The 13,328-nt window shown below is 37.0% G+C and overlaps 1 protein-coding gene across 2 annotated transcripts in view; it reads left to right on the forward strand.

Moving 5' to 3' along the window:
* The window catches only part of LOC113231726, a 212,605-nt gene that overhangs the window by 110,254 nt on the left and 89,023 nt on the right, over positions 1-13,328 (forward strand). The window contains exon 1 of one of the 2 annotated variants that reach the window (XM_026466212.1): positions 6,259-6,758. The exons of the other annotated variant lie outside the window; for it this stretch is intronic. Coding sequence (XP_026321997.1) covers positions 6,364-6,758 — 395 coding nt within the window. The 5' untranslated portion in view covers positions 6,259-6,363. Of the gene's footprint in view, positions 1-6,258; positions 6,759-13,328 lie in introns of those variants that run through there. 2 annotated transcript variants of the gene reach the window in all.

Below are 13,328 nucleotides of genomic sequence, written 5' to 3' on the forward strand. Positions count from 1 at the left end.
TTTCAAATCGAGCGTCTAGATATTCATACATTTTACATACACTCGTTCAAGTGTATGCGCGGTATGTCGCGTTAATGTGCAGTACCGCAGCGTTCAAAGGTAAAATACTTCCTCTTCTAATTAAATTTATACGCACTTACAATGTACCTGTTCAGCTGCAAGTATTAGCGCGTACCGCGCGTTTTCTCTCGTCGTCTGAACGTTCCAACGCGTGTCTATACGCGTCGACGCAACTCAGGTGTGCGTCTTTTTGAACCTAGTCCAAGGCTCAACTCACACTGGCGCAGAGTCGAAGCGTAGCGTCGCGTGCTGTTTTTCAACTACAATGCTTTGCGACGCTCGCATTAGTGCGCCCGGATCACAGTGTGGTCGGCGTCTGACGACTCACTGCGATTAAGTGACGCACGTCGACGTGAGTCGCCGCTCGCGAAGCCGCTCGTCTGTATCCAAGCGTCGACGCGCGACTTCCATATTTGCATAACACAAATTTGTACCTTAATAATGGGAAAATAGAGATGAATATACTATACTATAGGTGAAAAACATGACGCGTCGCGACGTTTCGACTCTGCGCCAGTGTGAGTTGAGCTTTTGACTATAAGCTTATTGGAGTTTTTTTAAATAAATTAAAAGTGTTAGTCAATTTTTTAATTTACGGACTTTTGCACTACGCTTTTCAAACAAACACCCTCCGCTTTTCACCGAAGGATTGTATCAATAAATCTGTTAGAGAAATTTCTCCAAATATAATTTTTGTCTTTTCGTCCAAAACACAATTGTGAACAGTGCTTTGTTTACAACACTATTTCAAAAACTTTTTATTAGTTTTGTTAAGTCACTTTGTTGCTTGGCTGTTTTTATATAGGTCAGTCAGGAAGAAAACGAAGAGGTCGCGAATGAATTATGACTGTTTGGACGTACTTCGTCGCTTTGGACCAACCAAGAAGTAATTATATAATAGTTTCTTAGTATTTAGATATTAAAAAAAAGTTCTGGGAGCGCACTTTAATCTTTTCAAGAACAACTTGCTATAAGTACAGTCTTTATCAATTATCGCTTTAATTCCGTGGCCAAACGGTTACCATGCTGCTCTGACACGCAGAGGTCCCAGGTTAGATTTCTGGGCCGGGAGAAATATATACATGGCCCACATTTATTTATTTCGCGAGTTTGAGTGTCATTTGTGGTTGTCTATGTGTGTGTCCATGACTCCCGCGATACAGGGTTTCCCTAATGCGGGGCTATGAGTGTGTACGTTAGTTATTTACTTTCGGCAGAGCATTTGTAGAGATGACGTGCCGTAACGAATAAATTACAAATTCAAAGAATTTCTGTGGTAATCTTATGTAATGACATATAAAAGATATATCCACGCGTAGATAAAATATCATCTACGCGTGGATAAATATGCTACAATTACCTGTACCTACAGTACTTGCTCGAAATCTGCTCTTTTAACTTGAATACAGTAACAAACTTTTTTTTGTCAAACTCGTTACTTATAAAGAAGCTAGTCTACAAGCAATAAAGAAGCCTGAAATGTTACAGATTTTTTATGGCCAACTGAAATGGTCGCATACATTATTCATGCCGAACTAACTCAATAAGTGTCGTAGTGTCAAGAACGGTTGTAGAAAAACGTAAAGGGCCGACACCGGACCCATTCCAGTGCTAAATTGCGACGGATATAATTCACCTTCGTTATTTGCTGCTTTCTAATCAATTCTATGATAGAAACAGGAATGATGCGAGCAAAAGGTCTGTTGTTGTTTTGATAAAACGTAAACATTTCATTGTGAACTAAAGGTACAGATCATATTCAATGAACGAGTAAGCAAAACTTTTTTCTAATAGTGTTATGTATATTCTTATTTTCCTTTTACCCCGAAATTGATGAAAACATATTAATTAAGAAGTGAAAACAACAGAAAGACATGATTATAAGGAATCGGGCCACGTCTTTGAACGAATATGACGTGTATAATACAATTTGTTTTCGAAAAAAAAAACCACGTATTCTACAAGAAAAATAAAAATAGTAAAAACTGCAACAACTCTGCACCTCATGGATTTAAAAACGATGGAAAATAATTAACCTATATTTTTACGCAATAAATGAAATTTTGACGCAAAAGTTTTCTAGAAATTGTGAGAAAAACTTTACTTTCTTATCTTTCTAGAAATAAATTTTGCACAGCAACTTCAAAGAACTTGGAGTGTAAAGACGATAAGTGACAATCTGACAAGCGTCGTACACCAAAAATTTTAATTTTTAAAGTATTGTGTTTTTTTGTTATAGGTTATTACAAAAAATACACAAAATGTTTGTGTGTTTATTGCATGAGAAAATAAAAAAATAAGATATATAAAATGAAATAAAACGTGCGAAATACTTTTATGGAAGCGATAAGATTTTTATGAAACAACATTATAGATGTTAATTTAGGTAATTATAGTGTTTTATTGTTTAAGCCTGAAGAGTTAAAAGAGCTTAACACAGATTTGTTTGGTTTAGTCGTGCGTAGTTTATACTTACCTTTTTCCTAGAAAATATATTTGATTTATTTTTAAATTGTGTACAAAGTTATACTCGTCGGTATGTAAAATGTATAGAATTACAAAATACTATATCTATAAACTCACGAGTTAAAAAAAAACAGTTTTATTAACATAATAACTTCTTTATGAAAAAAAAAAACATTTCAAAAGTTTGTGGAATTACATTTTGTCGAATTTTATTGAAATTGGTTAAAGGAAAGTGGGTGAAATCCAATATACCGTTTTCATCCCCTAATTTGCCACCCTTAGAGGTGGAATATTTTCTTCAGATTTGAATGGGACGACCACTAAAGTATTCCCTTTCTAACTAAAAACGAATCATCGAAACAATCGGTTGAATTGAGAAACTAAACCTTTTTTAAAGTCGGTTAAAAATATGTACAAGACAATGTTTACTAGTTCAATACAAATTATGGTGACTTCATTATCTTCATTTTTATGCACTAAGTACCTATATGAATCAAGCCAAATAGTTGTCGATTACCTACAACTCGAGAAGCCTACAGGGAACTTTAGAATGTTTCTATCCATTATATTCATCAACTCAAGCGTCCTGAAAACAGCGAAACAAAGAGAAACATTTGTTTTATTTAAACACCTTTATAGATAATTTTTAATTTATTGTTCTTGGCAACATAGCACGTTGAAATCGATAACGTCGCTAAACGGTAAAGTTACCTCTTGGGAAGTGGTCATAAAATTGTATGAAATGTAGATGATGAATTTTTTTATGATGCCAAGGGACGGGACGAACAAGTCATGTGCCTGGTGTTAAGTATCACGGCTGTCCTTACCAGTTCCAGACCCACTGAGAGGTTTAATCTCGAAGATCTGAAGGAAACTGTCACTGTGTGTCTCAGAGACTTTTTTTATAATATCAAGTGACAGGACAAGCAAGTCGTGTGCCTGGTGGTAAGCTACACATGCTCATAACAGTTGCAGAGCCACTCAGAGTTTCAAGTCGCACAGATCTGAAGGGCACTACTAATGCGCATGTTAATCTAACTAACTTACTTATCTAATTAACTGCCTCTGTGGCCGAACGGTTACCATGCCGGACTGCCACGCAGAGGTCCCAGGTTCGATTCCCGGGCCGGGAGAAATATTTCTATAGCCTACATTTATTTCTCTCGTGAGTTTGGGTGTAATTTGTGGTTGTCTGTGTGTGTCCATGGTACCCGCGACACAGGGTTTCCCTAGTGCGGGGCTATGTTGAGTGTGTGCGTTATTATTATTATTATTAATCTGAGACATAAGTTGATAAGTCTCACGTACCCGTAATTTCATCACCACTTTTACCCTTCAAAACCGGAACCAGTAATACCCACATTGCTTGGCGACAGAAATAGGTATGGTGGAAGTACTTTCCTGGACGAACTCTTGCACAAGGACAATATTACGAGTAGCTCGATGCAAACTATAATACTTGCTGCAACCTCATACAACGATTTAAATATATCTAATTTAAGTTCTCGGGTTTTTGCGATTGTTACACAACGTACTACACTGGACGCGTTCTTACACAAGGCTCTACTGCTACTACTTAAATACGATTTAAAAAAGCGAAGGTTTTATTTAGTGACGGTTGATTTCAACGTGCAACATGATTATCAACCTAAAATAGTTTTACATATTAAAAGGCATTAACATGAGAAGGCTTACACTATACGTAAATAAAATATACGTAATATATAAACTATACGTAAATAAAAACTTTAATTCCTAGACATCGGTGCTTTTATAAAGGTTTTATTTTAAAGAAGACTGTTACTGTAGGTACATATTTAATTTGTACAATTGTTTTTTTTTTCAACATAATCAATGATATAACCAATAATAATTTCAATAATGATTGTTAGCACTTTAATATAAAACTATATTATTCGGAACGTATTTGGCAGAATGGCTTATTATTTCTTTATCATTTTTATGCTTCTACCTCGTTGTTACTTTCATTTTGGGCAAAACTGAAAGTTATTAAACCACGAATAGAGTATACTTTCGTTGTTGATACAAATTAAAATAATGCCTGTATTTCAATGCGCGTATATTTATATATATCTATACTTCACACCCTTTTCTCATCGAGATAGGCAGATACGACAACTTTCCACTTATTACGATCCTGATACACATCTGTCGCCTATCAACACTCATCAGTACTTCGGGGAATAACTAATTTTATTTATTTATTCATAGATAACCAACAACATAAAAACAGAAATAACAACATACAGCCAATTACAAGTGGGGATTTCTTAGTAGAGATTTGTGGAATAACCAAATCAAACACGAGTACTAAACAAAAAGGAATATGAACAGTATGTGTCAACAACAAGCGCTTACATAAAGAACACAAGCCAATATCTTCGTCAACAGCCATGAATTATTCAATTTTAAGTGAAAAGTCATATACAATTAATTTATCTACAGAACTAATCCATTTTGTGTATTATACATATAGCTTAGTTTATATTAAGTAACCGAAGTAAAAAATCTTAAAAAAGTGAAAAGTGTTTTCTTCACTTGTCAAAGGTTCGGAGTGAAGCATCCGCATCTTGTCCGATAGCAAGCCATTGTACGCGCTCCATTGTTCATCACCTGCGTTTCAATCGGCGCTAGACAGCGGCAGTCTAACTTGTGTTTACTACTGTACGAGTGTGCCTATCATCAAACCACTTCGTAGTTATTCCATTCAAAAACGATTATTACGCAAATACCTATTTATAATATTTGAATGCAACTATAACGAACTCTTTCTAAGGAACAGGCTATATTTTAAGTTATTTTAAACAGGCTCCTTCATGGCACATCTGCTACTAGAGAAGTTTTTTAATGAAACCAATATAGCATAATGGTATGCCAACGAAACTTTTACCATTTCCATCGACTTGGAATCTTATGAAGGCGTGGTGAAGGTTGTGTTTCACACCAGTGTATTCACGCTTAGTCTGTGAGGCGTCTGTATGGGGTGTATTGAATAGTGTCGATGTGCCGCGCGACGACAACTTCTCTACTATCTGTTTCGTTTCCCGCCTCCGAGACAATTTAACTTGACAACATGGACTCCGCAACAAAGCCTGTTCGCTCTATTTAGCGCACACGGTCGGGCCTCCAATGCGAGCCCAGATATTAAAAAGGGTACGAGTATACATGAGGTACATTTTCCCGTACCATATTTATTGCAATGCTAACATTCACAATTTAAGTTAATTATTCATACTTTTAAGTGTAACTTTGCGAAATTTTATAGTATTTATTTGAAAGTGTCACCGTACATGTCAATGTGATTAGGGTGGGTAGGGTAAAACAGACACATTTGAGTGTTAAACAGAAATGTAAATTTAAAATTTGAAAAATCCGAATTTGAAATTTCCGTTCCTTTTTCTTTTGAAAAGCTACTTCAGTGTTAGAATTGTGCAAACACTGAACTCCAAGGTAGACGTGAAAAGCAAAGTTAAATATCTTTAATCGGGTAAACACGGAAACCAACGACATCTATTCCAGAAGATTTGAGACGTCACATTGACTTTACCTTCGTGATGGTATTTGTGTGCGTTCTTTGTGCAACCAAGAACAAGTGTAAACAGAGGCGGGCGGCAGAGCGCGGCGGGGCGGGCGGCCGCGTCCGTCACTCGGGCGGCTGCCGCCGCGCGCTCTGCTCGCACCATGTCGGTGCGTGTAGATCACCGCGATCGCGAGCGCGACCGCGAACGTTTTTCCAGGCATTCCTCTCGCGCTTCAGTCGATCTCGCTTTTCCGAGCAGCTCTACACGAGATCATTCTTTTCGGTCGGTGCATTCGATGCGCGTACCGCGAGCCGCCAGCGATGATTTGATGGTGCCAGTGCGCACATTGCGTTCAGCGTCTTGTCGAGTGACGCCCGGCCCGCCACATCGCCTGCGCCGGCACCACTCGTCGGCGGCAGAATGTGAGCGCGCGCGCCGCTCGCGGCGGCACACGCTTGAGCTGCCGGACAGTCGCGGGCCTAGCGTCCGCAGCCGTTCGCCAGAGCCGCAGCCGCTACCGCACCCCGAGCCCGAAGTGCTGCCCGAGGACGCCAGCAAGGAAGCTAGGAGAAAGCGCGTGGTTGCTGCCGTAGCCGCTTCCTTCTTCGCGCTCGCTCTAGCGTCGGTCCTCGTGGTGGTGGTGACACTGACCCACAGCTCAGTGTCCCGCACACACAACCAAACGGCCAAGTACTACACGTTCTCCGTGCCGCCGCACCATCCTCTCAGTGAGCCCCGTTCATGTTGCCCCACCGTCGCCCCTCCCGCTTCGCATGCGATTGTCTCCGACCCTGAGTGCCAGGGGCTGCGAACGGCGCCGGGCCACATCGACTGCTCCACACCGCCTCATTCAGCGGTACTTATCGTGTTGAATATGTCTGATAGTACGCGCTGGGGTCATTTTGACCAACATGAAATGATTTGGCGTTCAAATTTATTATGTTAACTTTTAAAATGGGCTGGTGCTTCTAGGAATTGGTTTTTATTGCTAAGAAGCATTGTATCATAAAGAGGGTAAAAACGGCATCACATGGCTTTTGTCAATTAGGCCCCAGCTGTACAGACCACACACGCTACGCACGTTCGCAACCCCCTTCTGCATGATTAGTTTGTGTACCTATAGATGTGACGTGTTTGTGATGGTTGTTAATAATTAAGCATCAATGTAATAATATTGTCATATGGTACTAGTTTATTAAGCCAAATTTCGAGATGGTATCGGTTTCAAGAAAACATATATATATACATATATAAAATAAACTTGCTCTTGAGAAGCACTGTTATTGGTAAAACGTCATCTCGAATATTGACCTGGTATGTAAACAGTTACGGTAAACTTTAAACTAATTATTTAAATACCATACATAATTTCGAGAGAAAAAGATGATAATTAAAGGGAAGAACTTCACAGCGTAACAGAATTTACCGTATATTTTATTTACTTATATAAATTGATCTTATAATAGATAATATAACATTTGTGGCAAACATTTAATTCCCGTAGTGAATGAGAAAATATTTATGTCAAATAATACATTAAATGACAGAGGTTAATGGTAAATTGAGTAAAAATCAGAAGATTATATATTGTCACTTAAACGTTCATGTTATCGGACAAATTATTTTGACAGAAATACTGGTACAGAATACATTTCTACATACAAAAATTTAAGAGATGGCAACTTATATCTACGTTTAAAAATGGCGTATAAAATGTGGGCCTCCGTGATACACAAGATTCTTGCTGTACACGCTAGATGCTCCAAATACTCTCGAATTAGGTTAAATAGCTGAGTCGGCGTTTGCTTGATGGTACTTCACTTTCCATTAAAAACAGCGCGTTATTAAATTATTTAACGAGAATTATCTCAAAATGCATTACCGTGAAAAGTGAGACAAACTTAAGAAGTGTTTCTGGGTAAGTATTCTACAAACATGACAGATGGCAAAAATTAAAATTTTCTTTCTTAAAAACTTGTAATAAATTATTAATATTAAACTTACTTCGTTACAAATTATTTTGAACAAAATTATCTACAAAATTTGATTAATTGGGGATTGCCTTCAGAAACAAAACACAATTGGATATTCGATTAAAGGCTGCAATAGCCGACTACATTCCCTTTGGAAATAATCTGATGGCATTATATTTAATCCCCGTCTTTCCTGCCTGGATTCTCAGATTCGTGACGATATTATCGTTTTCCTAATACTCTGAGTTTACTAGTAAATATAAGTTACAGAGGATGTGTCAAAACGGACCATTTCTTTACAGACTTAATGTAACGATTTGAAATGCTGTGGCACATTTACTCCACTCGTATGATGATTGTACATTCTGGTTTATGATTGATTTTTCTGCGGAACAAAAAGGTACAAATCGTTTTCAAACTCCCACCGTTTTCTTGCTTCTAATTTACGCGTGAATTGAAAAAACCATTTGTCTTCAAATATTTTTAAAATAACTCTTCCTAATCTTCAATTACATTTCTCAATTAAGATCTCCGAACACAAAGGAACAACGCTTAATTAAGAACTAATGGGTTGAAGTCAGTTTATTTTAGAAATAGATAACACAAAGATTTTGTTTTTACATTGCGTCCAAAATACGTTATGCTTCTTTTTTACATTACCGGTGTTGTATTTTTATCTGTATTACTATTATGATAAAGAGAATAGGCTAAAGCATGAAAGGCATTAAAGAGCATTGACAAACAAACATTTTCTTAAAAAGTGAATTATTTATTTAATTAGTAGTCAATGTCAGTTATATTTGTAGAAGTCAAAATCATGGAGCATAGATAGCTTTCTTTCCAGTTTTGTCCAACCTGGAATGTTGCATAATACTCGTATATTTAATTAATTTTGGACGCCATATAATTGACTTGTTTTCATATTTATTCTTTCACCTGCTTTCTAATAGTCTTAATTAGAAATTAGTGGAAAGAGTGAAGAGTCAAATCACATTAATTAACTGCAGAACTTAAAATCTACAAATGCACGTTGTTTGCGTGTCGCTTACTATGTACGTCTCTGGGTTTTAAGTTCTGAAGTTCTGAATTGGTGTTGGAAACATTTAGAATTTGATATTCCGTTTTCAAGAGAGACGAGTAGTTATGTGCACTGCTTGACAATAATTCAATAAACGGATATCAGTACATTAATACACTTTCCATTAGGGTTCATCATATCAGTAATAAAGAATATAAAGTCAAGTAGTGGAGTATGATTTAGTAGATGTATTTGAACGATTTCCGACAATTGAGCAATTGAAATGTACGCATGAACGAGCTGTAACTGTCTAACGTATTGCCTTTGCTACTCATGAATCAATTTCTTTACAACCGTTGCGTTGCTTGTACACTTTAAGTACCGCTTCAAATGGTCCCGGCTCAAGTATTACGTCTACGAACATAATATATTGTGCTACTTCTTTATTATGATTTCATATTGTTTTCAATCGTTTTTAACCGACTTGAAAATAAGGAAGAGTTTATTATATTAAATTCGGCTGTTTGTATGTTTTATGTACGTTTTCCGATTTCTCCGTCAATTGTGGACCGATTTTGAAAATTATTTTTTGGTTCAAAGGGTGCCACTTTCGTGGTGGTCTCTGATGCTGACGATGTTCTGGGATCGTTTTGGCTATCACAAATTGAAAAAATATTTTCCGCAAATGAAAGTCGATTTTTCACTTGACACAATACATGTAATCAACAAATCACCGTCACCATGACAACCAGAAAAAAGTATAAAATGTACAAAGGAGTCCGTAAAGTCCCATTGTCACCAAGAAATCAGTATCTGATGAGGCGGTCCCATAGAAATCGAAAATAGCCGATAAGCAAACTTTTGAGGTCGGTTTTATTTATTTTCTAAATGAAAAATATTACAATTATTCACTGCAGAGTTTCGTGACTCCATTTCATCCTGTCATTGATTAATTTGTATACAATAAAGAAATATCCAGTTTCATGTGTAATTAGAAAAATATAATGTGTACAGTTTTGTTTCAAATGCAGTAAATAATTTGTGAGTCATATTTTTGAGAACTTTCCATTTACTTTTTTATTAATTGTTGATATGAAGCAAGAGGCATGGTATGGATGACAAAAATCTGTGTTAGTGACCCCTTTAGCTCTTGCAGGTAGCTCGACCTATGATGTTTGAAGTAGAATTGTATATGGCACATGTGTAAAAATGTATATTTACAAAGAGCACCCGTAGAGTTTCTTGCTCATTCCTCTAAGTGGAATATGCCTTACAAATGAGCAATAGAGTTTAATCAACATGATGATTTCATGCGTAACTTGCTTGCTTATGAAATAATGATTATTTGAGTTTGAGTTTGAATTGGTTCCGGATATTGCGATAATAGAACAGAAATTTATTTGAACTATTTTTTTATTTAACTATAATAGTGTTAAAATCCATGTGCATCTAGTTTTAGGAAATGGTCGACTGAAAATAAAGCTACGCAAAGTTGACTGTCGGGCTTTTACATTATAGCAGCGCCAGCAAGTACTTACTAGAAAGTATTCCTTGTCAGCGAAAAATGGTCGAGGGTTACACAGACCTGCATATTTCACATGAAAAAAGACAGTTTCATGGAAAGTTCCGTTAGCTCTTTCATTAAGTCTTACATTTTGGATTGTAAGGCGCATTATTAGAGCGCAGGTATATACACTCCTGCATACGCAACGCATTTTATGTATATTGCAATAACCATATTCAAAATTACAACACAACAACGCATTGATTTATAATTTTTTTAACACTGTTTTACAATTATTTACAAAATTTATATATTAAAAGTATTTATAATACTTATAAAATTTGTAATATTAATAATATGTCTTTAACTCAAAATAAGGTTGCGAGGTCGCATCAAAGACACATTGAATACTTTTGTTCCAAATAACAAAGTGTTGTTTTCTTTTGTCTGGTTTTTAATTTTGGGGACCTGGAGTAAATATGAAAAAGAAATTTTCTCCAAAGAAGTCTGTGGAGAAAACCACTGTATTCCAGACAGTTGATTGTCACTAGTCACTACTGTGATGGATGTTACCAAATTACTGAGTTGTGACTTTAAGAGTAAATTCATAATAAACAACAAAAATGAGATACGTGGATAGGTACTATGCGCTTGGGTCACATTTTTACAATTGCTAGCGTAGTTACTAGAGTTATATTTTTGTAATAAAACTAGAAGAACGAACGTATAAAGTTTGCATAGTGAAAGTGTCATAGCCTCAAGCGCCGTCGCGATAAAAGATTTTTCAGTCAGCGTCTCTTTCATGATTCACTACGACGATGCTCGTACTAGGCAACTTTATACAGCCATCGTCTTGTACTCTTACGCCGGAAAAACCTGGGAGTTGTTGAGTCCATTTCGTTATATATCGACCGGAAAACACTAATATCCGTCGCTATACCGTGCTACCACTGCATCATCTTACACATGATTAAAGTGACATTAAAGTGAACAGATTGCAGACTCGAGGAGCGAAAGCAACAACAACATTCGATGTTTTCTCAAAAAAATTCGTATTCAAATCGTATTCTTAAATATTATAAAATGCCAACTTGCAGATTGGTTTTGACAGATTTGCTTTCGTAATGATAAGTGTGTATTTCTTAACAATAAATCATGTATTTCATCAAATTTTCATAAGCTACGGATTTCGTAATAAAAATTTGTATTTAGTGAAAGCGTAGTATATGTCGAATACATAGGGCGCACTGTAAGTTTCCGGAACTGGCCACTTACATAAATTACACTTACTCGTTTTTGCAGTGCATCGGGGATGTTTACAGAATATGAGACGGATGGTTTTGCTGCCATCCTCCGAAAAAAGACAGCATCCCTGATGCGCAGAGTGCGGGACAGCCCCAACAGCATCCTACAAACTGTAGCTGGTAGGATCACCTCTCCCATGTGGCAATGCTTCGTAAGGAGGGTGATTTAACCAATTGATGATGTACAAATATTTACTAACACTAGTTTATAAGCTCTTTTTCTATTATTATTATTACTAACAAAATATGGAACTTGTTGTCCGAAATAAAAGTATTTTATTTTTTTTTATTTATAAACAATGTTTAAAAAGTAATTGCAACATTTGAAGACTCTTTGGCTGTAGAATGCAGTTTCTTTCATCTGACTGTCACTTGTTTTTATATTGTGGCGTCATTTTAGAAATTGATTATCTACTTGAATTTAACTCGTAAAAATTTCCGCAGTATGATTTTCTACGACTTTAAGTGTAATCTAACAATTCAGCGGAGCTTCGCTCGACTTCAAACTGCTGCGACTGCTTTTGGCGATGAAGCACCAAGCAAGACGACTATTTAGAGCTGGTTTACAGAATTCAAACGCGGTCGTGTGAATCTCAGAGACGAATTTCGGGATGGTCGCCCGTCCACTGCTGTGAACAACAAAAACATCGATGCTGTGCGCCGTATGATCAAAACAGACAGGCACGTGACATACCATGAGACTAGGGCATCTTTAGGTATAGGCATGAGTCTAATACAATCAATACTACACAAACATTTGGGTGCGAAAAAGCTGTATTCTCGGTGGATCTCACACAATTTCACTGAGGCTCAAAAAACGGGTCGCGTCACTTAGTGCAATGCCATGCTTACCACATTCAACGAACGGGCGTGAAATTTGGTATGGGACATAGTAACAGGTGACGAAACATGGATTTATAGTTACGATCCCAAAACAAAGCAGTAATCGAGCGTATGGGTCTTTCGAGATGTGCCGAAACCAACCAAAGTGGCGCGCGTGCAAAGTGCCTCGAAGCGGATGATTGCTTCTGTTTTTAATCAAACTGGACACGTGGCTACTGTTGGTCTGAGAATCGTTGTACTGTGAATTGTGATTGGTACACGACCATTTGTTTGCCGGAAGTTATTGACAAACTCCGTAAAAATAACCGTAAACGCCGTATCATCTTGCACCACAATAATGCCGGTTCTCACACGGCCAGACAGACAAATGAATTTTTAAGGTGAACGACGTTGACCTTATAAGCCATCCCGCGCACAGTCCCGACCTGGCACCTTGTGACTTTTATTTACTTCGAAAAATTAAGAACCAGTTACACGGTCAACGATTTTCATCACCTGAAGAGGCTGTCGAAGAGTATGAAACATATGTTTCAGAGATTGTCACTGAGGAGTGGCATAAATATTTTCAAAATTGGCTCATTCGTATGAAAAATTGCATTAACGCTAACGGAGAATATT

This window comes from Hyposmocoma kahamanoa, unplaced genomic scaffold, assembly GCF_003589595.1.
Source record: "Hyposmocoma kahamanoa isolate Upper Pololo Valley unplaced genomic scaffold, ASM358959v1 66, whole genome shotgun sequence".
In the NCBI taxonomy this organism is placed as follows: domain Eukaryota; kingdom Metazoa; phylum Arthropoda; class Insecta; order Lepidoptera; family Cosmopterigidae; genus Hyposmocoma; species Hyposmocoma kahamanoa.